The sequence below is a fragment of the Lepisosteus oculatus genome, chromosome 4 (assembly GCF_040954835.1).
Source record: "Lepisosteus oculatus isolate fLepOcu1 chromosome 4, fLepOcu1.hap2, whole genome shotgun sequence".
NCBI classification, from domain to species: domain Eukaryota; kingdom Metazoa; phylum Chordata; class Actinopteri; order Semionotiformes; family Lepisosteidae; genus Lepisosteus; species Lepisosteus oculatus.
In genome coordinates, this window is record NC_090699.1 from 53,377,770 (window position 1) to 53,404,248 (window position 26,479).

Here is a 26,479-nt window from a genome sequence, read left to right on the forward strand (position 1 = left end):
AATGCATTTATGCTGCATCAATAAGTGGTAGTGTGACATGGAGCTGACACTTCCCCCCAAATATGGTCCATCCTCAAGTTTGTCTGGGTTTTCTCTGGGTACTTTGGTTTCCTCCCACAGTCCAGACCCATTCTCTATAGGTTAATTGGCATCTGTAAAGGACCTCTTGTGTGTGTGTCCTGTGATTAAGTGATGTCCCTTCCACAGTGTAACTTTGCCTACTGCCTTGTGCCTGCTGGATTAGGCTTCAGTTCAGCGCAATCCCGATGGATACTAAGCTTACTGAAAATTGATGTGTTGCAGTCATAAATATTACCACAACAGAGTTTTCATTTTTTTAAATGAACAATTTAATAAATTCAGCACAATAGCATCATAGTACTGGTCCTTTTTATAATTGTGTTAGTACAAACTTTGGTAGTTCTTTTGTTTTACACAGAGAAGGTCATTCCTCGCAAGTTTCCAGGCTTTGGTTGTTCATACATTTTCATAAGGAATGCAAACATACTCCTTCAGGGTATACATTTCAAACACAGCATAATTCCTCATCATAATCAATAAACTAGGCTGAATAATGTTAAAAATCATTCCGATTAATGGAGGCATCATTAAAAAGTACATTACAATTTAGCCCAAAAGAACAAAAAGATAAATCAGACAGGCCGCAAAAATGCAGCCTTGTATATACAGTATGAGTAAAGACTAAACAATAACATCTATGAATTGTTACTTATTGGTACTAATAAATCTGCTAGGAATTCTACAACAATCTAACAAATTCTGTCATTAACAGAAAGCCTAAAATGTACTCCATTGTCCCAAAAGTGTATACATAAGGTTTGAGAAAGTATATTTTATGATTGTTTTTTTGTAGGTCTGGAGTAAATATTAACATTGGCATTTTTACAAGGAAAGGGTGCTCCTTTGATCTTGTGCCATTTTGACAAATTTGACAAATGAAGCATGGCTGTCTTCACATTAAATTCACATTTTTGTTTTATTGCTGTCGTTAGCAGCACAACCCTTTAAAACAACAGATTTTATTTCCCGATAGTTTTATGGGTCATCAGCTAGCCTTACTCTTTCATATGATTTCTATATTTCATACTTCATTTCTGTAGCTAAATTTGTTTGCTTTTCACGCTGCTTGAAACAACAGCTTTTGTACCAAATGCAACAAGGGTAGAACTTTGCAGTGCTTCCTGGTCTATACCCATCAATTTTGACCACTTACTTCTGGAATGTGGTGTATTAAGACAAGTTACATGGTCATCCATTCCTTTCTTTACCATACTTTATGATGCCAGCTTAGATGTTTGACCCAACGTGACGTTTCAGTCATGAGCCAAACGCACACCGATTGCACTGAAACACCTCCCTATACTCCTAAAGAAAGGGGAGATGGCAATGTCCAGGACTGATCCCCAGATGGTCTGTATGGACCTCATGTTGATCAGCAGGATTTGGACACAAGGCATGACGCACCTGGAATGAAAATGCGGAAAACGTAATTGTCGAAATAACTATAAGAGCAATTAAAAGCTTTACAATATGCATTTTTTGTGTATTCCTAAACTGGGAGGTTAAATACAGTACATCACACATTCTTCCCTCTTCATACAGTTATAATATCAATTATATCATATAGGTTTGTTGAACTTTAAGAATACAGATTTTAAAACGCATTCTGAAACAAATCAGAAAATGGCAAGTTATATAAAGGCGTAGTGAAGTCTAAGTAACAATTAACTAATATTAATACTGTATTATTCAATATACTGTATTTCACATACTTAACTGCTAGATTGCAATTTGTCTGTTGATATTCAGCTTTAAAGAAATTGAAAATCAACAGCATGAATTATGGTCTGCTTCTAAATCGCTCCCTTTTTTTGCATTTCTGAATGACTGCCAAGAAAATTATTAGAGACATGTGAAATGCGAATACTATATTAAACTGTCATTAAAAAATTGAGGGCAGATGATTTAGTACAGTACATAGTAATAAGAGGTATGTCAAGCCCTACGTACCAAATGTGAAGGCAGCTTAATATAGCAAAAAGTATTCCACTGATTAAAGACACAGGGATAGCAAGGACAAGTGTTATTATCCTGTAAAACCAAAGCCTTGAAACTTCGAACAGGGCATGGCTCCAAATCCATACTTTGTCAAAACTATGTACTGTGTCTGGTTCTGCAATCACATCTTCGAAGGAAACCTAAGATAGGAAAAACAATTGTTACATTAGTCATTAGACTGTTTTTTTTAAAAATACACTATCTTTTTGTCCTGAAGTTCAAGGATTCTTCATTGACCGAAGAAAAATAAAAAGAAGGATCCTGGTACAAGAAAAAGACCATTTATAAATTGTTGTTTCAAATATTTCAGCTTATAGCTGAAAAGCAGATAAGTTGATCATTTTGAGAAGTCAAACAATTTTTTAAAAAACATGAAAAAGTAAAAAACAAAAAATGTCCTCTAGAGGTCAGTAACAGCAAGCAAAAGGAGCAGGAGACCATGAAATACTTTCTTCTAAATGTTTTTTTTCTTGCATTTTTAAAAACTGGATCACATTAGGGAATATATAAGTTCTGTGACTTGTAGTTGCCTTAATCTGTATGCGCACTTAATTTTAAACATTTTGTACCTTATATTCCAATATTTAAATTTCACTTGTCCGTATAATAGTTTCTGCATTCAATATGGAAACCAAAAATGCTAAACAGTTTCCTGAAAAGCATTAAAAAAGTAAGCTTTTCTCCATAGACATTTCTGCTTAGAACAAACTTTCAAACATTCACCCACAATCTTAAAAACATTTCTTCAGACATGTTTTCCTACTAAGCTCCAATTAAGCATCAAACAATTTGTTTTAGTCACTTTCATTTACAGTTACCTTAAGGTATGCATTTACACCTCTTGGGTCTCGACTCTCCACCACAGGAATTGTGTCTTGTTGGGCTGAGTGGACATTATTCTCTGCTTGCTGCTCTACCACATCGAGAGCACTCTTGGTTTCTGCAGTATGATCCACTTTGATCATCACGGAAAGTTGTACAGAACAGAAAAAAAGCCAAGAGACTAGGATCTAGCTGTGTAAACCTCCAAAGTGGACACTCCAAAAGCCCTCGTTGTGTGAAACTGCTTGATGTTAATGTTGTCTGAGGGATATATTAAGACACTGACTTTCTCCTTGAAGGAATCTCCAAACTGCCATTAACAAGCGCAGTTTTCACATTGTTACACTGACTGGCAGCTCAATAAACAGGTTATTTGTACTAATGTGATACATTCCACTATTTAAATATGGGGTAGTGTGCTGAGGTGCTAATGAAAAGAATAACGTGTTAATGAGTTGCATAAATGTGAGGGAGGTTTCAGAAACAAAGCAGCGATCCTTTGTACAATTTCAGAATGACAACAAATTGAAACTTTGTCCTTCCAGTAAAATAACTTTTATAATAGAAACCACAACATTTACAGGAAAATGGATCTTACTTTCTAAATATAAAACTGCTTAATCCATTACTGTCCACAAAGCCAATGTCATTAAATCTAAATTTTACTATGTAAATGTACAGTACATTACCTGCTATGCTGATAACAAAATTATTCAGACTAATGTGAAACCTGTTGTATCAAAATACAGGTCATACATTTCATGGGTCTATATAAACAAAGTATTCTTAACAGGATTTGTCAATACTATAGTCAATTTCTATACGTACAACATTGGTGATAGAATTTGCAGTTAGTCGAACCATTAGCAACCTTGCATCATGCATTTACTCATAATGTACAGACCATTTTCTTATATACCTCAAATCCTTCTCCTTACATTTGCAGTAGCAAAGCACCTGGAATTATATTGAAGGTTACAGATGGCATCAGAAACAATTAAAAATTATGTATCTACTGTACATGGAGAAACACTCATTGACAGTCAAAGTAGAACTTCATGCTGGTGAGAAAAATGCTATTGAAAAATTAAGCTTTGGTAACTACGACTGAGAGGTTCAAAGTCAAATGACTTCTTGTTGCTTGACCATTTCAATGGAGAAACTATTTTCTTTTCAATGATAGTGTTAATTAAATTATTTGGTTTCATTTGCAGGAGTTAGGAATGGGCGTTGAGTTAATATTTCAGCACCATGGATAGCAGCTTTGTTACTGCATCTTTTAAGTAATTCCATTCCTACAGCAGCTTCTCATAGGCTGTAATTAATTCATTAAAAAAAACAAGCTTTAAACTCAAACTGATTGTTTCAAAGACACTTCGAGTTCTCCTACTTCCTTACCTTCCAGTATACAGCTGATATAGTAGTCTTTTATATCTTCTTTTAGAATTTTGCGCATTGAGATGTTGGTAGTTAATCCTATAATATATACATGTTTAACACATACTGTACATAGGTTTACAGTGTCCTCTGCTGGTCATTGTGTAGGTTCTCACAGCCTTTAATTTTCTTGTTTTATTATAATTCAGCTTTTTATGCACAAATGAAATACAACCCAAGTGCTTAATTAAATCTGATTTAAACACAGCACTGGATGCTACATGGATAAATATTTTGCCTGATCCTCCTTTGAATGGCATAGACTTAAAGGTACAGACATGAGGGGAAAAATGTATGGTAAAACATATTTTGGTCCACCTGTAGCCTTTCTGGCACTTGCAAATAAAAGTGAAATTTGAGATGGACCATTCAAATACGCAGAGCTCTTTTTTTAGCAATAGCCAATCTCGTGCTTTTGCAATCTTGGTTTTGCTCAACACTGGCCTTTGTTTTGTTGAAGCTGCTCAAGGTGGAAAGCCAGTTCATTACTGCTGTTTTCAGGATGACAAACTCTCTTACCAATGATTTCACAACGTGCTTTTCAGAAAAATCTGTTTTCCCCAACCTTTGGACCCATTAACGGATCAGCCTCCACAAGCTATTAATAGCTCAAGGCAGCCTTGAAAGTCTGCAAAATGTGCCTTTTAAATGTGCTAGGGAAAATAATCCGTTCAGAAAATAACTCCTGGGTAACCTGAAACGAGGTAGCATAAAACCCACTTAGCTAGATGGATATTAACATAAAATTGATGTCCTTGGATGAGAGACTGTCGTATTTTACTGTAGGTGCTGTATATTTTATAATGCTGGGATTCCAGATGAAACCTGTTTACTGAGAGGAATATAGCCAATCAATATTGAAATCACATACTGTGAAAGTGCTAAGTCTTTCAACAATGAATCAATAGGGAAAGTATACATATAAAGACAAAACATTTTATCGCTTTCATGTAACAGCCTAATCAATTTAAACAGCAATTCAGTTTCTCTTTATTTATTTACAGAAAACCTAGAAACTAGATGAAAGTTCATTCAGTGTTGACATGGGTTGCAGGGGACATACACAGCACAGCTCAGGGTCCCTCGGAAATTCTTTATCAACAAAGCCTGTTCACTAACTATCAAAATGCATTAGTGGGAAATGTTTTTGATTAAAGATGAATGTTACACCTGACACATCACCACAGCAGAACAATTTAAAGGTTTGCATGTCAATACATTAGATCACATATATTGGACTAATTACGTTTAAAAGTAATGAGAGAATTCTCACTTAATAGCCACATAACACAATCAATCAATGTTAATTTCTAAAAATAGGGTTTCCATGGCAATTTATTTTTGATCAACAGGCTGAAAAGAAATTAGGTTTCTAAAGGTCTGTATGCTTTGTAAAAAGTAAATGTGAACATCTGAAATTCCAACCTAGATGTCACTTATTTCTGTTTGTTCTTTATACTTTCAGCAGTGTAAATTCAATCTGCATCCATCCCGATTTCATTAGTTTCCCTTTATCAATGTTAATAATCATTGTGCTCTCTTCTGGTCTTCATATCACAATTTTCATTAACATGCTTCGACTTGGGGAGCAGGGTGGTGTGGCAGTTAGCTTCACATGTATCAGGTTCAGGATTCACTTCTGGTCTGTGGCCCCTTATGTGTGGAATTTGCAATTTCCTATCTGTTTCATGGTCTCTGGTTTTCTCCCACCTTCCAAAGTCATGCTGGTAAGGACTAGTAAGACTTGTCTACTTATTTCCCAAAATGGACTGTAATGTCTCATCCAGGGTGCAGTCCTGTCTTGTACTCTATGAATCCAGAATACACCTGGGTTTCCATGACATTTTGCAGGAATAATGCTATTTTTGCTATTGGCATTCATTTTTCAAGTGTTTGAAATATCAGGTCTCTCAAAATGTAAGTACGATATGCAAAATGTCCTCTTTACTTCAAAATTTTTGAGATGCAATCTTTCCTGGCTACCTGTATCTAAAGAGAGCATTGAACTTTCAATCAGCATAGAAATATACTGTACTAAAATGTCTTCACATTTCAATTTAACTACCCCTCTACTCCAAGATCATAATTCAAAATTGAAACCTGCAATATTATACAAATTCCTCACTTGATCTTTGCTCAGGATTAAGAGAAAAACTATTTTCTACTGTATATTGCATGGAAACGTAGTTCCAATGCCAAGTTATAAAAGGTCACAGGAATTAATGTCACTATCTAAACAGAAGCACACATACAGTATTAAGATACTAAGCTAAATGACCCAAGAGCCCCCTCACACTTTAAATACATTCTACATTCATTCACCAGATATTTCCAAAAGAGAGTGGGTGGAATGTTACGGCTTTCTCCTCTTTCTAGTTCATGTCCTCCCAATTGATTTTAACTTCCTTTAAAAATTTAATGTATGCAATGTAATTTGTTGTGTCTTTTATTTTTAACAGGATAACTGAATTAAAAAAATATATGAAAGCTGGCTCTGACAAGTGTCAAAGTGTTGCCTTGTAATGAACATGAGGGCCTGCTTTCAGAACAGTCAGGCCAGTACTTAAGCTTGTGTCTGGGTAATGTGGATAGATCAGTTTCCTGGGGCTAGCAAATCCTGACCAAGTAAATGTGCAAGCCATGCTATTAATTCATAACCTCTCTGTTCTTATCTTAAATCTAAGTCCAATTACATACAAGTCCATATTCCTGCCTTTTTGGCTCCATCTGTAGCATAACACAAACAGTAAGTCACTTGATTGGAAACAAAGTGCCTAGTTTTCCATTCTGGATGAACTGTCCACCTACATAATTTACCCTGGAGTAGGCAGTTTCCCACAATGGAAAAATAAAGAACATTTATTTTTAATTTACGCAATAAGTAGCAATTGAAAGAGGGGAGCTAGAAAGTGAGGGATAGTTCCCTGGAAAGAATCTATTGGAATAACATAAAATGACACTCAGCAAAATCTAAAATCTAAATAGAACATCTGTATTATCACACAGAAAGCAGCAGCATTAGACTCAATGCGCAACTCATTTCTGAACCAAAGATGTTATTTTTTCCAGGAAAGAAGAACGCAGCATTCAGACTAAACCCTGCCGGTTTCCTGCTGGAAAATAGTGGTAAAATCTAGTTTTCATGACATACTGTACATTGTTCTTACCCACAAACGTTGACATTGGCATGTTAATTAATGCATTGCAATGGCAGATGGCAGGCTGCTTCTGAGCAGGAAAGTGAAATAACATTGGCACTGAAATCATTGGAAATCATTGGACACACCTGCACCTGTCTTGATCCACCTGACATTGACTTGCTTTATTTCCTCAAACGATTACTCAGTAAAAGCTTGACTCCTGAATTTTAATTTTCTGTTAATCATGAATAGCCATCAAGCACAACTGCTTTCTTAGTATAATGATAATATACAAACCGTTTATTAGCATGCAACTGTAGTGTAAAGGAGTCCATAGGCCTTTATATTAACCTCCCCTTCACCAGAACCTCCCACCAAACACAGTCCTCAATCCTGACCACACTGTAAGGAGATAGCTCACTCTAACCTTGCAGAAACAGGTCATTACCAGTGCCTGCTGGCCTGTGCTAATCAGCGTGATGAGAATCTAATTATTGTAGAACAGGATCCCCCCTGGAAGACAGAATAATGAGAGTTACAGTACATGCATCGGGAGGAGGGATGTGACAAAAAAACATCTGCATTTTCAATCTTTTCCCACTGTGGAACATATGAGTGATTCAATACTTCATAAGAAACTTGTGTCTGGATAGAGACAAGTGTACAAAAAGATCTTGTACTGCTTGAACATACTGGTTAAATGATTCATATTAAGCTGGCATTTAAGTGGTTAGGAAACTCAGAAGCTAAATTAATAACAAAGTCTAAATTGATTGCAACAGCAGTGCACAGCATCTCTTACTGGTGTCATGTGTCTTCCCAGCAGGATTCTGTTATCCTGCACTAAGCACTACAGCAAGCACAAGACCTGATTCTGTACAAACCCCTCAGCTTCATAATGTTAGATCTTAATACTATTTCAGAATTTTTGGACTATCCCACACTTTCACATTTCCTCTTCTGTATATACATATTTGCTTGTTATGATGGCTGTGAATTCTGCTTGGTTTCTAAGATGGATAAGTGTCCTTTTTAACAATATACTATAATTCTGTGCAGCACAATGAGGCAGCTAATATAGCTATAAAAGCGTTAGCATACATTACATTAATGAAATCGCAGTAACAACAAAATATTTTATATTAACAATAAACTGAAAACAAAATCATTTGTCCACACAGAATCTTAGTTTATTTGTATCCATGTTTTCCTTCTGAGATGTCAGATATGAGGGTGTGTGCCCAACTTGTCCCTCCCCACAACTAATCCAAAATCAGCTAACCTTACCTTTTAATGTATGCAGTATGCTTGCCTCAAAAATAGTGTATTTTCTAGTTTCCAGTTTATGTAGAAACCTCTTGCAATGTTCTACAAAATGTCAAACAGTTTTGATCCAGATTTAATCCAAGATTTCAAGAATAATATGCAGTCTACACGGAATTGTAACTTGCTTCTCATCTGCATTGTTGATGGAATTAATCATATATATTTGCTAAAATATTACTCCGTGTTTCAGAATCTGTCAGCCAGCAAAATTAGCAGTCAAACACTTTAAAATTTCCCGATAAGCAGAAAATGACATTTTAGCATCAGTGATGGAATGAGTAAGAATTGCTTTTGAAGGTGATAGTGCTCTTTGTGGGAGCATGGACACATACACATAATAGACAAAGTGTTTTTAGATGGGAGGTGCAATAAGAAAACTTATGGGGTATTTCAACCCCCTTATGCAGTATTTAGTACTTGCTCAAAAGATGTAAGAAAAACTATGTAACCTTTTTTAAGAACAGATTTGCTACTCCCATTCCTGGAAAGCATTAATCAATTGCTACAGGTTGAAAATCTAGATTATCATATAACGAAAAAAAGGTAAAAAGCACATGTTGAATGCTGAATTAAAGCACCTAATAGCCTTTTTTTAAAATTTTATTGTAAAAATTGTGGTGTTCTCCAAAATCTTCTAATGGCGTTTACTTAAGATCTTCTGCAAGTCTGGTTTTGTTAAGGTAGCACATCTGCATATAATGGTATCTTACAATCTCTGTTTGCCATTTGCAGTCCAAGTGCATTCATTTATAAGGATATGCAGACAAATAGGCCTTTCTCCTTGTTTAATCAGTGCCCTTTAATCTTCATCACAACATTCCTGACCACATTTAAACTCTATTTATATCACACAATGTTTTGATCATAATGTGACACTTGTAATATGAATCTATAATCACATCACATGACTTCAGTTAAGCATAGCCTCTTTTCACAGACAAACGGATTTATTTAATTCATCGTTTGAAGCCAAAGATAAAGCTTCCTTTCTTGTGTCTTTCATTAGTCTGGGTCTCTTTTAGTTTTTACAATTCAGTCAAAGCTGCTCCTGCTGTCTCTCAGTTTTAACCATAGATGTGCTTCAGAAGCCACTTAACCCCTGCTACTGGGCTACATGAGGATTCCTAATGTGAAGTCTAAACATCATTAGTGTTTATAAATAGATGGATTTTCCTATAAATATAGTAACAGAACGCTATATATCAATAGAAACAAGGCAACATTTGGAATTGTATAGTGATTTTGCTTTAGAAAAGCTGAAATATCCTGCTGTGTCTGCCTTTTGTGTTTGTAATGTCATGTAAAATCAATTTTTCTATCCATTTTCAAGAATAACCCAGTCCAATACAGGAACATGTTTGACCAGCTCCTAAATCAGCAGACAATAGGCTCAAGGCAGAACACATCCTTGTTAGTATACCAGTCCATTAAAGGACATACCATCATACAGGAGCAATTTAGAGTTGCCAGTTGCCAGTTCACCTAGTCAACATGTTTTTGGAACGTGTGAGAAAACCAGAGTACCTATAAAAAACACAGCCATAGGCAACAGGCAAAAACCACACAGAGGATTTTTCAGACTGGAGTCAAACTGTGAGCTGCAGCTCGAACTGCTACTCATCGTGATAAAGCCATGTGTAACTTATACTTACTTTTTAATGATAATTTCCATTTGGAATTTTGTTCTATTATACATTTACAGTAATGTCCTATGTCTACTCCTTCCTTAATGATCTATTACAGATAAATATTTGTTTCATCTGATGTCTTCTGGTCCCCTACAATTGAATGATTATAATGAAGAGGCAATTAATGGTGTACCTGCTACACCTGACCTTTTAAGTTCTCTAGATAAAATGTCAATGCAATAGAAAGCCATCAGATTTCGAAACAGGTATGTGAGAAATAACTGATTTTGAATAGAATTAAATATATTGCTAAATCTTAAAACATTCTTCTCAAATTGTTGTTTGGACTGGATTATTATTACTAGACACCTACTGTATAAAGGACACTGGTTTCTTTATCACACAAAATTAGACTTTAACCTTAAAGTTCATGTAACTTATACAGATGTTAAAGAAAACACTATTTCGGCTCCCACTTAAACAAAGTACAAGGGTTGGGGGATTATCTCAGAGACTGTTAATAAATGAAGAGGCAAAGAAACAACTACAATAATGTAAACAGAGCTTATGTGCCAAAACAAGGTAACACAGTAACAACCACATATTGTGAATAACACAATCTGTCTACAGAAAAGAAGAAATGGGCCACAGGACTCTCAACCAAGAGGCCTGGACTCATTTAGACCCCCTGGTTAAGCCCTATAGTCTTTCTAGACGAAATCTGGGTATGTTATTAGCTGACTGAGGTTGGGTACAAAACGTTCCTAGAGCGACCAAGCCTGAGAGCCAGCCAGGGTGCCCCTGTGAGGCAATAAGAGTAGCTGGTAAACCTTATCTACAGATAAGTTGTAATTGAACCCAGAAGCCTGGAACTATGCTCTTCACCACACCATATTGCCTTCAGATACAGCATGTTCCAGGTGAAAAATGGTAGTTGGTTATGAAAGGAGTAGTGCTGTGGTGAAGTGGTAGGCGTTGCCATTTCGCAGTGCTAGGACCCTGGTTTCAATTCTGTAACTGGGGTGCTATCTGTGTGGCGTTTGTACTGTATGTTCTCCCTGAGCTTGTATGACTTTCCTCCGGACGCTCTGGTTTCTTCCCACAGTCCAAAGACTCGCTGGTTGGTTAAGTGGCTTCTGGGAACTTTGGCCCTGATGTGAGAGTGTACACGTTTGTCTGTGTGGGCCCTGCAACAGACCGGCATACCATCCAGGTTGTTTCCCACCTTGCCCTCTTTTCTTACAAGGATAGGCTCCTGTGAAATGGATTATTGGCTTGGAAATGGATTGTTATGATAGGTTCCTCATGAGTTGGGACAATAGCTGTGAAAGTGTGTTTATTATCCACTGTGGGTTCCAAATTGGAGAGAGTGCTTTTAAATCTCTGTGTGCCCAAATTTTCAAACTGCAAAAATTGCTCTGACATGACTGATTTGATATATAGCTGCACTGTTTGCATGCATTTTGCTTTGAGCAGTTTGAAATTCCTGTTTGCATCCCCTGCAGTGTTCCCAGGGTTATACAGCAATGAAGTGATAAATAAAAAGAACACCCTATGTGCATTATCCAATAAACCCTTTAGCACATCCAAATTCAAGTTTACATCGGTGTCTTTCTTTAAAACGTACAGTAACCTAAGTAATGAATTTTTCAGATGCTTGAAGCGCAAAAGTCTCACATGTTGCGGTGTGGTTTTCAAAGCATGTTTCCTTAGCAACAAAGGGGTTTGATAAACTGGATCTTCACTTTGATTAAGGCTTCATTATGTGAGCTGTAAATGTACATTAATTAACCATCGAAGAGGTGGAAGAGGCAGATTCTGATTATCTTAAAACATGAGCACTTGCCTTTGAAACAGTGCCTATTCATCTGGCACATCTCTGGTCCACAGAAAGTCTTCTTCCAGGAGCTGTGTTAATTAAATTAGATAGAAGAATGGCACTAGATTAAATGGGGTTGGCATTTCTAGGCAACTGTATTAATAAAAATCAATACCTGGTGTTCTTATCCAGATTTTCCCTGTCTGGACACAATGCACTTCAACCATTGGAGAACTGCTGTAGTTTTCAATGTTGTAGCTGTTTTACCTGTATTTACATTGACTGATAGTATTGCAGGTTATTTTAATTTCACATTTACAGCTTCCTTCAGCTCTAACATTCCTAAAACCTTTTACAATAACTACAGTATGTCTCACATGAGACAAGCTCACCTGACTGAACTTCAGCCAAGTTGAGGATAGTTTGCCTCATTCTGTTTATGTACAGTATACTGTATATACGTTCAGTATATAAAAACACAAGCTTAGACCATGTTATCCTGATATTTGAATATGCTTTAGTTCTAACTTCTCAAACATTCCATCTAAAAAAACCTAACGCTCTGAAAGTAGTGAGACCTCAGACAAAACAGATATTTTTAGCTTTTGTTGGTATTAATGTTAATAGATGAAAGTTTGTGGTCTTTGTAAAACAGCTTAGAAAAAAAGCTTAACTGAATCCAATGCATTTTGTTTTGTTTTTGTTTTTTGTTTTGAACTGTTTATGCTGAAAAATCCAGCAATTGACTTACAACATCAGTAGAAGGAAACAACCCTTAATCCAAAATCACGTAAAATGATTGAGCTTAATTTCATACCTAAGTATTGTAATCTTTAGATTTCAACAAAAAATCAGAAGCTTCAACAGTGTGTGCATGTGAGAGAGAAGTACAGTAGTTCAGGCTGCCATGACACCAAATTAATGGACAGACAAAAGAATGTGCATCTCACTATGACAGTGTGAATGAAACAATATAGCCGACTTATTCAGCATACATTTTTACATATTTTCAAATAAGTGTACCTTTAAATAGATTGAGCAGTCTTCAGATTTAGGTGTACAATATTCATGAATCCACCCTCCTATTTCTCAGTTCTGAAACCGTAATCACTCAATGGGCACTAAATACTCCTCTTGACCCAAAAAATGAAACAGCTGTGCAAATGTTCACATGCCCTAATTAAAAGGGGTGGTTGGTTCATTTTAACCTATTCTCCATAATATACTCCATCTATAGTGAAATAAGTAGTAATGGAGAAAGTCTCTTTAATGGGTCCCATGTGTTCCTAAATGAATTCAACACTTGGATGTGTGTATTATAGGCTATGTACTGTATGTCTTCATGCAATGCATGATAGACATAAAGACATGGAGCTAAAATATATATGCATTTCCAATCCATGAAGCCTTTATGATTTGAACATGACTAAGTAGTACTCAAAATTAAATAATTGTGTGCTTTTCCTGCACTGATAAAACTACTGTACATATTTAAGTTGTCCCTGTATAATGCACCTCTAATAAGGGAATTTGTGTAAAAAGTCATTCTATCAAAATTAAGCAATAAAAATCATAATGACAGTTACAATATATCAAAATATCACAGCAAAGTATTGATGACACATCTGAAATAAATCACCTCAAAAGGTAATTCAACATTTAAATGTTAAAATTTGAATATATACATTCACAAAGCTAAATTATATATTTACAGCATGACAAATGCTTTTTTAAAAAACTGCAAAGTTAAAATTTCACTGCCAAATTATCTTGACAAATGCAAGTCACTGAATACTGCTGATGCATCAACACTGCCCTACTACAAGTAATCCATTCCTACTTAAACTGCTTCATTCCATCTTATGACAACTAACAGTGGCATTTCTCTGAACAAAGTAGATAAACTTAACTGAAAACAGCCTAAATAATTACAATGAATAAAACATTGAATGTTCAGCGTGCTTTCTTTTCCAAAAGATAGGAAATTACAAGTTTATCTGTGGGTTCTGCTCCTACCCATGATGAAACTATACTATCATCCTGCTATACTGTTAAAGCTATACATAAAGGATATACTACCCAAACAAGACAACAGAAAAAATGTAAAGTACTAGAATTTGCTCAAATCAAAGAACACTGAACAAGATGAACATTGCTTTTCATTTAATTTTCAATACTGAACTGTCTGAATAAAACAGACATATTTGGGTATTTTCTGTCTGGCAGCGTGAAATGCTACAGTATATGGTGTCAATATAACCGCTTTTACTTATTTTACTTCATAATACAGTAGAATATTGTAGATAATGTGCTATCTGAGAGCTTATCACTATTTACAAAGGATGCTTTCCTCTAGCTCCTCTTAGCATCACTGTAGCATGCAGATAATAAAGTCCATAAACATACTATGCTATCTTTGTTTGTTGTTATTTTAATTATACAGTAATTTCATTCCAAGGTCTTTTACTATGTCACAATAAATATTCATCTCCTTGGTTTGGAGATGGTCCTCCTATTATTCGGTTGCACTGATTGGAGGCTATAGATCTTTGGGCAGCCAGGGGCTATCAGCTATGCATTATTAAGGCATGTCAAAAGCAACCCACTCACTTTTTTTTCTTGTTTTGTCTCTGCAGTTAAAGATCCTGCTTAAAAGCACCTTGTTGCTATGTGAGCAACAGGAAAGTTATCAGCTTCCTGTCTCATTGCATTCCCATGGCAACTGAGACAGATGGCTTGGAGGGGGTGTATTAGAACTCCTTTAGATTATTTATTAAAATGAGACTGCTTCAACACTAGATTCAGTTCTAAAGCAAAGGTCATGGTATTTATATTTTTAATTTTTTGTATTCCCCAAATGTCTAAAACCTTGAAAGACTTTTAAATCTGTATTATATCTCGTTGGGGTAATCCCCAGCTTCCAATATCAAATCACCAATGTCTGTAATTTAGGTCTGTTTGCGTTTTATGGCAATGAAGGAAAAACACATTAAATTGAGAGGCATTAGATACATGACAAATTATATCGGTTCCATTATTTATTTGTTACATTTTAATGTACTGTATCTCTTTGAATTATCTTTTAAAGTACTATAACACATTAAACTTGATCATAAAGACTTAGAGAGGTAAAACATTGTGCCTCCATTTCCTTACTAAATACACTGTATGTAATTGCAGTTGGAAGCTTAAACCAAGTTCATAAAGTGTGAGCATCGCCTAAACTTGGATACATAGAAACCACTGTTTCATTGAAGGAATAATGTCCACTTACTGTAAATTTGAAATAAGAAGCCCATTGATGTTTTCCAATAATCTTTTTATTTTTACAAATAAGAAGCCATATGCACATACAAATAGGCCCTGTACAAACTACTAAGAGCAAGTAGCAAAATTCAAAACATTTTTTGCTTTATATTAAGAAATGTTTCCTTCTAAGTGATATATTTTAAAGCACAGAAAAAAAATCAATATCTTTGGATCTAAAAACCAAAGTGAAGTAATACAATGACATATAATTAGAGGAAAAAGTGCAAATGCTGAAAGCAGCACATTGTGTTTTGCTGTTGTATTCTACATTGCTTCAAAACAGTATATGCACAAAAAAATGCTCCTTTACAGACAATTAGGGAAAAGGCATTTGATTAAAAGCAAAACAGCTATTTTCAACAGCAAAGGTTTTGAGAAAAATCTGAGAAAGTTGCCCAAAGAAAGACACTAACCTATGTTTGTGCTTTGCTTTGTGCTTTAACAAGTTGTGTTCACTTTTGTTTCACTGTTAGAGAATACAGACAAGATGTAATGAATTGTGGATTCTCCACCAACCTTTACAACAGAGCTCTTCAAACACAATATCCCCTTCAAAAAGCTCAACTACTGCAAAGTGCATGCTTGAAAAATTTCTCATTCAGAGAAGCAGATTGCGGCATGGTCTTTTGCGTTATTTGCTCAGCTTTATAACAGCAGAGCAGTACATAACAAATAAAAAAAATATATATTACACCTTCCCACACAATCCTTGCAGTAATTAGCTGTGCAGAAAAGACCTTTTTATGATTTTAACACTTTCCTCCTGATACATACTCATGACAAAGTCTATTTTATTGTAGAGTTAAACAGTTGATTCTACCTTTCTTTTTCTGATCATCTTTATTCTTATTATTTTGAAATGGAAAATGTGCCTCCAACATACCTTCTCAGAATAAATCACTTTGAATAGAACCAGGTGAGCTGGTGTAAGATTTGGTTTCAAAAGTTATTCTATGGTTGAAATAAACTTTCTAGGATAAGGATGAGTTCAACAACCCTGAGGCAAAGCCACATTTTAAACCATTTGAAACTATTAAAAAATAAATAAAAATTTTCAACAAAATGGCAGCATGAAAAGGCCTTTCTTTGCTCAGCTGAACTCTTCGGGAATTTGTCCAGGAATACGGAATCCTTGTATAGTCTGGTCTAGAGTGTTTCTGGGGCTGGAATTGATGTAACTGGAGCGGGTTTCCACTGTGCAGCTGGTCCTTTGTAAAAACTGAAGGAAGTTCTCCTGAAGGGAGCCATCGTGGCTAGACACGCCAACTTCTGTGGGCCTCGTCATGTAACACCTTCTGAGCTTGCACAGCTCCTCTCTGATCTGCCGGTTCAGAAGTCCGTAGAAGAAGGGGTTGATGGCGAAAGAGGAATAGGCGAGCCAAGTGACCACAATCTCCATGTCTCCTGGGCTTTTGAGTGCTTTGTTGCCTGATAATTGCAGGTGAAATGAAAAGTAAGGCAGCCAGCAGAGAAGAAACTGGCCCACGATGATAATCAGAGTAAACGCTGCTTTGCTCCCTCCAAAGATTCTCTCAGGGGAAAGCCTTTGGGGGAGGTTTCTGGTGGTGATGATTGTTGTCTGGCTGTTGATCGAGTCGGAGCGTCTTTTCGGACTAGTGGCCCACGTGGGAATGGGTCCATGTTGCAGAGCGGCAATCCTGGCCACTTTGTAGACATTACAATACACAGTGAAGATGACAATGGCAGGGAGGAAAAAGCAGAGGATGCTGAAGATAATGACAAAGATCTTTTTGTAGCTGCTGTGGTTCCAGTATAAAGAGCAATGGGCAGCATTTGTTGAGGTCTGAGTACTGTCCATGGACCACCCCAGCAAGGGAATGAATGCTAATAAAATCGACTTAACCCAGATGAAAATCATCACTGCTATAGCTAGGCTGAGGGTCATTTTGACCTCATACCTCATGGGATGTACTATGTAATAATACCTTTCAATGCTAATGGCTGTTATGGTAAATATTGAGGCACAAATAAGGCAGATATTAAGGAAAATATAAACCTGGCATTCCAACACACTGAACACAACCATATCAAAAAAGGGGGAGCTGGAGACAATGCCCAGGGGCATTAAGAATACAGCAGAGAGAAGGTCCACAATGCACAGATGACAGACAAATCCAAACTTCCTCAAATGTGGGGCTTTGATGATCACCACTATTACAGCTGTATTGGCCAGTAGCGCAACAATGTTCAGTGACACCATAAAGAAAATCCCAAGCAGGTTTTTGAAATTGGTTTGTACGTTGGGAAAAACTCCTAGATCTGTGCTTGCAGGTGTAGAAATAGGCTTCACGTGACTAGAAGAGTCATTTGTTGCTGTGTTATTTGTCATCGGGTTCAACATTTGACCTAAGACCTCCATAGTTCATAAAGAGAGCTTTTCAAGAAGCATACTTAACTGCCCCATTCTAGGGTTTCTGTTTCCTTCTGAACTAGTTCCACTTGGCGTGACCTTTTTTAGAAAATATCTTGATATAAAATCTGTGTCCTGCAAAATAAAAAAAGGATATTTTAACATTTCTAAGATTTTTTTTTTGTAACAGCACAAAAAGAAGAAGGAAGAATCCCACTTACCAAAGATTCTGCAATTGTAAGAGTTTGCAAGAGCTCCTAAGAGATTAAACCAGAAAGTCACAATTTCAGGTCGTGCATACTATACAGTATATTCAGCATTTTTTAAAGTGCATTTGTCTCTAGCCATTAATTGGAACACGGAATAATTCAAAAAAGTAACCTATTTAATGTTCTGGAGCTATTTATTTTTCTTTTGGTCCAGCAAGATTATTTTCTATATGGAAAAAAAGTAGAAAAATCTTATTTCATCTGTTATCCTTGATGATGTAGTTTAATCTGTAACTGGACGTAACTGGATGAAACTAAATTAGAAATGACACCATATATTAATGATTTTTTTTCGTCTAAGACTAGTAGAAAAGTAAAACCATGTAACGTGCTGCTGTATTTACTGTATCTACATGAACAATCATGATTTATAACAACCATGATTATGACTTAATACAAGTAAAATGAAAGCAAGCAGGGGATTGCTGATGTACAGCTTAATTAGCATGCCCTTGTGACCAAGGATCACTGGTCTTTTCAGCCAGCTCTTTCCTTGCCAGATGAAATTTCCATTACAAGAACATAAGATGCATAAGAACAGCCTAGTTTATAAGCTTACCATCAGCTGTCAAGTAGCTGTAGTATAGATTTTGATGTTGATATTGGTTTTCAATAACAACAGACCCTTTCAGTAGATAAACCTATGGTTTAGCTCCTACTAATGTATGTAAGAGAGCAGCTTTCCTGTGTAATAAAAGGTCCATCAAAGTCTCAGTTTGGACTTAATACATTTATTACTTGTGATGACAGCATGCCCTTTTCTTTTCTTTCCTAGTTATATAGCTCTGTACTACATTAAGAAGCCACAGTTTGGATGGACGGCAATATAGGTGAAAAATAGATGCTAATGTGCTGCGAAGCAAGGCCTATGTCATCTTTCAGAGGAGGTGTATTATGCAGGTGAGTATTGCATTCCCTATTGGTTTTCAGGCTATTAAAAACAAGTGAGAATGGGAAATACAAAATATATATATCAATGTGTTCTACAGGAAGAAGGAAAAACCTCTGGAAACATTTGGAAAAAAGACAGCAACATACAGTAATCTTAGACCCACAGTGCTGAAGGGTTAAATGGGTTTTTGGCTGCCCAGGTAAGGCAATGCACAGCACGCTAACATTTTTTACAATGTTTTCAATGGATAATAAATCTATCAAAACTATGAGATACATCTGACCACAATTCTTAAGCTGTGCTATTTGCTGGTGTATAGGATTTGTGAATCTGTACTATGGTTAATTAATTCTCATAAAATCTTCAAATATCTTACAGGATAATTTTTCAGGGATTGTATGTAGCAAAAATATATTTGCACGTGATATTCAGGAATCATATTTAAAAAAATTCAAACGTAGGATTTTAGTGTGTTTTGCAAATAAAAGCTTTATTGTCCTGTTGGATTTGTTAATGGCCCCAAAGCCATAATCTACATTAGATGTAGCTTAACTCTTTCTTTCATTAAAAAAGGTTTAAAATGCCCCCAATAGCTGCAATGCATTCTAATGAATGCTAGTGCTGTCCTTAATTGTTTATTTACATGGATCTCCACAAGACAAAAATGCAACATGGATTAAGGCAAAAGACCAGTGATGAAATATACAAAAAAGGCCAGAGGTGAACTATTATTATTGTCACCCTTCTAAAATGCTTTACTTTTAACTGCTGCAATGTAAAGCAAAGTATTAAATTTGCAAATACAACACGCTCCACTTTTACACAAAAACATATCCTGTCTGGAACAACTCAGCCCAAATCCTGTCAGTTGGAACACCAAAAGATTAACTTGTGCACCATGCCACTTTAGGCACAGTTCCACAGTGCCATCAAGGAAAGGCAAATACGTACATGTGCCAAACGCTCCGAGAAAGATTCTAATACAAAATGTATGTTACTGTTTTTTATTATTATTATTACTGTTAATAAGGATGTTCAACATCCTTATTAAAGATCTCGTTTGGCCGTGGTACTGCATATTTTTTCTCTTTTTTTATTGCCAAGAACAAGGTTACACTGCTACACAGGGTAAACTTAAAAAATTCTAGCAAGCATACCACAAATAACTTATCTTTGTGATATAACATCTTCACATTTTAGGATTTAAGGCTGAATAATGCCAATATTTTCTGTCACATTGTGGCGCCTAATATTTTGATATGAGAAGAATGTTCTCAACATAGCAACCAACACCTTGACATGCCTCTAGTCACTGTACAGATCATAAAAGATAAGCTGACCTGTATTGACAAGCAATATAATGTAGGTTTCCATAGCTTAATATTAGTGCCTCACAACTGTGTATTTTCAGTATGTTTTACTCAGCTCCTTGATTATTATCTTTCATTACACCTTTTAAAATGAGCATAATTCTTGCATCCTTTTGTTTGATGAAGGATCATTTCCAACCTGTCTTTTTCTTTATTTTACTTGTCTCTCAGCAATCAGCTGCAATAAGTATGTATCGCTGATTCTTTTTTATAATCCTTGTTTCACCCTGCACTGAATGCCTTTCATCAAAAGCAAATTTGTGGGAAGACCACTTCTCTCAATCAGACCTTCAGTGATTACTGACACTGAATCTTCATTTGACTGTGTAAAAAGTGTGAAATCGTGTAAAATAGTGCATTAATTATAAGAAGCATTAAGAATGCTGGATACTTTGAATGACCTGGCTATATGAAAGTTGATAGCCTATCATTTCAATTTCCAGCTCATTTTTATGATTCCCTGTTCCCTGTGTATTGAAAGTCCTATTGGCTATCACTGGCAATCTTAAGCAATTTTCACTATGAAATGCTCATGTAAATCAGGACACAAGGCATGCTAATACGCAGCTGTTCATCTTGACAGTGGAACTAGGAATCGTGATGGCTAAACTCTGAAGTGCTTGGAATTAGGAACGCCACCATTTTGACTTTGGAAAGTTATCTTTTGTAGTAATACAAAAAAAAACTACATTTATTACTTTTGTAGTAATCCAAAAGAGAAAAGAAATTACTCGCTTTAGTAATACTGTACATTGGACAGTGAACTCACCTCTGTTTCATCATAAATACAGCAGATCCCCTCATGAGTGGTTCGTGGATTGTTCAACTTGCCTTGTATAACAACAGCTAGCTCTCTGTGCATGGACACCTACACACAAATTTGTACAAGCAGAACTGAACCTTATTCTTCTAACCCTATCCCAATCAACCCCTACCAGCTTATGCTTGTTTAAGAAACAGATGAAAACTCATATTGACGAACCCATACCTCCTCTAGGAGGTATAGTATTTTGAAATAAAATCGCCTTCATTTTTGTTTTTTAGCCATCTTTTTCTGTAGGGTGTTTTTGGATTGCTGTTTTCATTTTGAGCAGTATTCCTCTGACATTGTTTCTGCTGACATTTTGAACTGCCTTTGCTGTGTTTGCTAATAAGAACTGCAGAGGGCATGTGGCTGCTGTAAGCAGAAGTATCCTTCAATATTATGTAAGGTTGTTTTAATTTTTATAACATCATTTTCGGTTTGAATGTGTTGCCAGAAGTATAGATATTTTGAAGACATTTGACAAATTTAAGGCCAATTTAAATCACTAATAGATTAACAGTGATCGGAAGGCAATGAAAGCAACTGTGCTTTTTTTTAGTGTTATCACAGGTTTTCAAAATGTAAAGCAACACACAAAGGCAATTGAATATTTACTTATTAATATTTCACTATGTAATGATATTGAATCCAAAGTTGTTCTCTGGTTTGCTTTTTCGATAACGTTTCCATAAAACATTGCAGGATTGGCAAATGGAAAGAGTTTGAGTTTTTATTATTTTGAGCTGACTATTTCATTATTTTATTTTAATAGTGTAATTATTATGACACAACTATCTGATAGTTGTATTATCTGATAAGGGTATGGTAGTTTACAAGAAAGTATGGAATTACAGAATGACTGTACAGTATATGGTGTCAAAATAATAACTAAAGGAAAACAAACAGCAAATATCAATGTTATAGAAAATTCAGTATTAAAAAGGCAAGCAAGCTTCAATCTTAAAATGTTATTTTAAGTGTCATATATGCTTGGCTGAAAGGAAAGACAGATTTTGTAAGGTTTCACTGTTCTGACACACTGGACGAATAAGCCATGATTAAGGCCAAACATGATTCAACAATCTGGACCAAAATCATCTGTTATTTATATGCTACAAATTGCCTACTTAATTCAAAATTTAAATAAAAATGATTATTAATAAAGGTAAATCAAGAGAAATTATGTAATTATGTAAACTGAGTATTTCATTAATAAATGAGATAAGGCTAAATATATACAGTAGTACCTCTACACTTTTTGAGTTAATCAAAATTTATGTTAGGGGTTCTGTTAATTTACCTTGTTTTCTGAATAAGAGTTCATTACTTTGATTTTTTTTTTAAACATAAAAATCAATTCCCAATTCCTAAGGTGTCACAACAGCAATCATTCTACACTGTACCTGTGTCCTTAAAAACCCCAGATAAGCTTTTGTGTATTATTTTCTCTTCCGGTTTTCTCAAGGTCACTGTGTAAAGGTGTGAATATTACTATGTTCTTGCTAGAGGAGATGTGAATATGTTCTACAGGGCAGACCAGATCTAAAGCTTCCAGTTCTATTAGAACAGTCTGACTTTACAGTCTGTATTTGTTAACCAGTTTTTCTTTTTACATTAACAGTTCTGCTATTCTGCTGTTGCATGGGTAACTCACATGTGGACATGGTGTGTAGGGCATGACCTTTCCCAGTAAATGATTTATGTAAGACCCAAGGTGTGGCCTGTCCCATGACCCCTGATGGCAGAGCCAGCAAACTAGGGCCCTTTGTCTCTTTGGGAGAAAGAAGGTTGATGTACTGTACAGTAAGTAACATTACAGGAGTTACAGTATGTTTATTGACACACTGGTGCATTGCTAAAGGCAAATTCAAATAGCCTCTAAGGTTTCCAGGCAGCTCTTAGAAGACAAAAAATACCAACACTAAATGTGCTAGGTGAGTGGTCCCATATCTCCACAGACTTCTACGAACATCTAGTAACATGATATTATATGACATTACAGTTTTCACAGCCATTTGACATGGACTGACCCACTGTTAGGCATATTCTCCAACATTCTGTAAAAAACTGTATGTCCACCCATCCATCTTCTGACCATTTATCTTATATAGCAATGGTTTCCATTCTGGTCCTGGTGACCACTCAACTGTTGGTTTTTATTACAGCCGAGTCCTCAGTTACACAATCAAACCCTTCATTGACCTAATGAGAAGATTATTTTGAACTGTTTGTTCCCAAGTCAAAACATGTTAGAGTTTTAATTGTTGCATTTTGGAAGTGAAATAAAATCCCACCCTTGAGACTAGAAACAAAATGCAAATATCCAATAGAAGCAACTTCTTAGATCAAGTAAGGCTTCAGTTCTCTAATTAAGGTGGGATGGAATAAAGACCAGCAGATGTGAGGGTCACCAGGACGAGGATTGGGAAGAGGGTTGCAGGGAGGACTGAGCCTATTCCAGCCAGCAACGGGCACAAGGCACGATACAAACTGGATGGGACACTAGTCCATCACAAGGAGCACACATAGACGCACACACAGATAAAGGATAAAAATTCAATGCCGACAGCAGCCTGTGAATTAAAATTAAGAGCCCCAGCTCTGCTAGGAAACAAAACTAACTACTGCTGCACTCTGCGACCAATACTGTATGTGCAGGAGACGTTTACAGAATAAGCAATGAATGTGTGCAATGAAAAATTCAAGATCTTAAACTGTCTGTATTTCCTCAAATGCCAGTGTTGGCACAGAGATCACAAACTATTGGCAACGAAACAAGAATTTAATTGCAAAGGCTTCCTAGGTTTAATAAATAAATCATGTTCCTTTCATTTTATTTTTGTTGTTTTTTGTATCCCCTGAGTGTACTATGTGTACTAGCCCAGTGATCACACACCTTGACAATAATATTGTTTTCAGCCTAACGGTTGTTCACCTTCTGTGAATCGATCGCATTTAAGATCAAGAAAAGTCACGTGTGATACTAAAAACAAATGCTCAGTTCTAACTTTAGTTGTCCTTGCTCCCTTACCTGACTCATCCAAGCGGGAAACACTTGTGTTGTCTGTTGTGTTTTGTGAACACTATTTGGTGAATGTGTGACCTCTGTTCTACATATACAGTACCTTGTTATTCCCAGAGGATGACAAAAACTGGTTCAAACATGAACAAATATTATCAATAAGGAATAGCTGTAAATTTATTTTTATTAACTTTATAATATAATTTGGTCTTCAAAGAAAATCTGCAGATAATTGGTTAAACTTGATTTTTTTAAATACTGATTGTTTTAGATGAAGATGGTTTTGGAATTTGGGCATTCCTGTGTGCATAGTATGGTGTTGTATAGACAATTTCTTCAGTTACTAAAAAAACAACAAAAATGATTAATTTCTTAAATTTATATGATCAAGGTTTCAAGCAAAGGTAGTCTTCTTAATAATATTTTATTAAGGGTTATTAAAATACTTTTTTAATAATAAGCAGAAAGTCAAGAACAAATTTTGTTGTAGAAGGCACTCCCTGCACATGTGCACACATAAATTCTACATAAAACTTAGAATTACTGTACGTTGCTACCAAGGTAAGTACATTTCTGGTTGAGAGAAATGATTAAATAACGTTTTTAGTTAAATTATTAGACAAATTTAGTAAATGCAAATTACTAGAGGTCAAAAATTAAGAACTTGAATTGTATTTTTAATACTTAAACATGTTTGTTTGGTTATTAGTCTCATATTGACAGCACTTACACAGCTTCACCCTTACTGTTTTAGAACCTTTATCTTAAATCCGATGAGACAATTATGTTTATATTTTGGTCACTTTGGCTAATTTCCTTTTAAAAATCTTTGGGATGAGGAGCATACTAAAATATGTTTTGTTCATCATTGCTCAGAGGACTACAAATGTCTATAAGATGTCTTTAAGTTGCATTACTGTACATACAGTACCATTGACTCCTGTTATACTGTACATGCAACTCCTGGCAATCAACCTATTTAGCATTTTGTTGAGGTCACAAACCAAAAGACTTCCTACATTCAACAATTAAGTAAAACTGTAATATTTAAGATAAATGTACAATGATAAAAAGTAAATGTCTCACCTCAAATTCAATGGTGATGGACACTGACCTTCAGGTGTTAGGTTGTCATTATGAACGTCTCTAATGTGCCTGTATTTTCTTTTGTAGTATAAGGAGTTTTTTCCTCCTCTCACATGTCCTCTTCAGGAAAGTTCAAAAGGGTCTTTGGTGCCTCTTTAGTGGAAAACATTTTTCTTATAATTCATTTTTCTTGTAATTAATTGTAATTAATTATTTGAAGACAAGAGGAGAAATCAAACAAGATATGGGTAAGGAGGCAAAACATTCTGACCGGAAATCAGTCCCACAATATTTAAAATATTGGGTTTGGGTCGGTCTTACTTCGGTACAGCTTTAAAAAGTTCAATCAAGACAGAGCAGGTGAATTTGGAATAAATCTTCCTAAATGGAGATTTGTCAATAAAATGTTCTTTATTGTCCTTTTTTTTCTTTTCTCTCTTCTGTAAAAGGTGTTTGAGGTAGAAAAAAGCCAATTAAATTCAGTCTTTATGTTCGTCACATCTCTAGCTCATATATAGAAAAAAACATGTCACTCAAAAACTGTAGCATTGCACTTTTCCCTTATTTCTAGTCATTCAATAATGCCACATAGTCTCCTTGAATTTCTTCTAAAAAAAGAAGAGAGCCGACTCCGTTTCGCTGAGGTCCTCTTAGTGGATGATGTGACTGTGTTGAAACCAGATTCTCAATTCTGTGTTAAATGCAGCCTTGTTTTTCCATAAGTCTGAGCTGGACAAGATCAGAGCAGTGCTGCTGGTGGCTCGTAGTGCGTCTGCTTATTGTTTTTCAGAAGCAGATTGATTTGGAATGGATGATATCTGATGATGCTCTCTCTCTCTGTCCAGTGCTGTGTATGGCAGTGACTGTCACACACTGTGCGTGCCTGCCTTTCTTTTTTTAAGTACACACACTCTCTGTGCCTCAGAATCAGGGTTCCTCTGGGTCCTAAAGCACATCCCTCAGACACACTGTAACTATCAGAAGCTTTGCTTTTTTTTTTGGGACAGCTTTTAGTGAAGGAGATTTCTTTTGTGAATAAAATATAATTTCAGGATAAAAGTACTGAGCCTTTTTATCACATCATGTTCAATTGAGAACACAATT

General features: G+C 35.7%; 2 protein-coding genes across 5 annotated transcripts; both read right to left on the bottom strand.

Moving 5' to 3' along the window:
• Positions 1–342: 342 nt before the first annotated feature.
• cav4a (caveolin 4a) lies at positions 343–7,884 on the bottom strand. Its single transcript, XM_006630698.3, has 3 exons — positions 2,898–7,884; positions 2,032–2,219; positions 343–1,485 (listed from the first exon to the last, which is right to left on the bottom strand). The coding sequence occupies exons 1-3, from the start codon at positions 3,042–3,044 to the stop codon at positions 1,335–1,337; spliced, it is 486 nt and encodes a 161-aa protein (XP_006630761.1). The 5' UTR covers positions 3,045–7,884; the 3' UTR covers positions 343–1,334.
• A 4,198-nt stretch (positions 7,885–12,082) lies between these two features.
• Positions 12,083–26,301, bottom strand: gpr61l (G protein-coupled receptor 61-like). Of its 4 annotated transcripts, XM_015347385.2 has the most exons (3): positions 25,376–26,254; positions 18,153–18,188; positions 15,554–18,066 (listed from the first exon to the last, which is right to left on the bottom strand). In XM_015347385.2, exon 3 carries the CDS (start codon positions 17,938–17,940, stop codon positions 16,651–16,653), a length of 1,290 nt encoding a protein of 429 aa, XP_015202871.2. In that variant the 5' UTR covers positions 17,941–18,066; positions 18,153–18,188; positions 25,376–26,254; the 3' UTR covers positions 15,554–16,650. The 4 variants fall into 4 exon arrangements, 3 of the variants coding, with proteins under 3 accessions (XP_015202871.2, XP_015202872.2, XP_006630739.2); XR_011189478.1 differs by lacking the exons at positions 15,554–18,066; positions 18,153–18,188 and adding an exon at positions 12,083–12,340 and having other exon boundaries at positions 25,376–26,301; XM_015347386.2 differs by lacking the exon at positions 18,153–18,188 and having other exon boundaries at positions 25,404–26,254.
• Between the last annotated feature and the right edge of the window lie 178 nt (positions 26,302–26,479).

Coding starts and splice junctions, on each gene's coding strand:
- cav4a (XM_006630698.3), bottom strand. CDS start 3,044: ATGATCAAAGTGGATCATACTGCAGAAACCAAGAGTGCTCTCGATGTG. Junction 2,220..2,897: donor GTGTAAATGCATACCTTAAG/GTAACTGTAAAT, acceptor TTCCTATCTTAG/GTTTCCTTCGAAGATGTGAT. Junction 1,486..2,031: donor TTAAGCTGCCTTCACATTTG/GTACGTAGGGCT, acceptor TTTTCATTCCAG/GTGCGTCATGCCTTGTGTCC.
- gpr61l (XM_015347386.2), bottom strand. CDS start 17,940: ATGGAGGTCTTAGGTCAAATGTTGAACCCGATGACAAATAACACAGCA.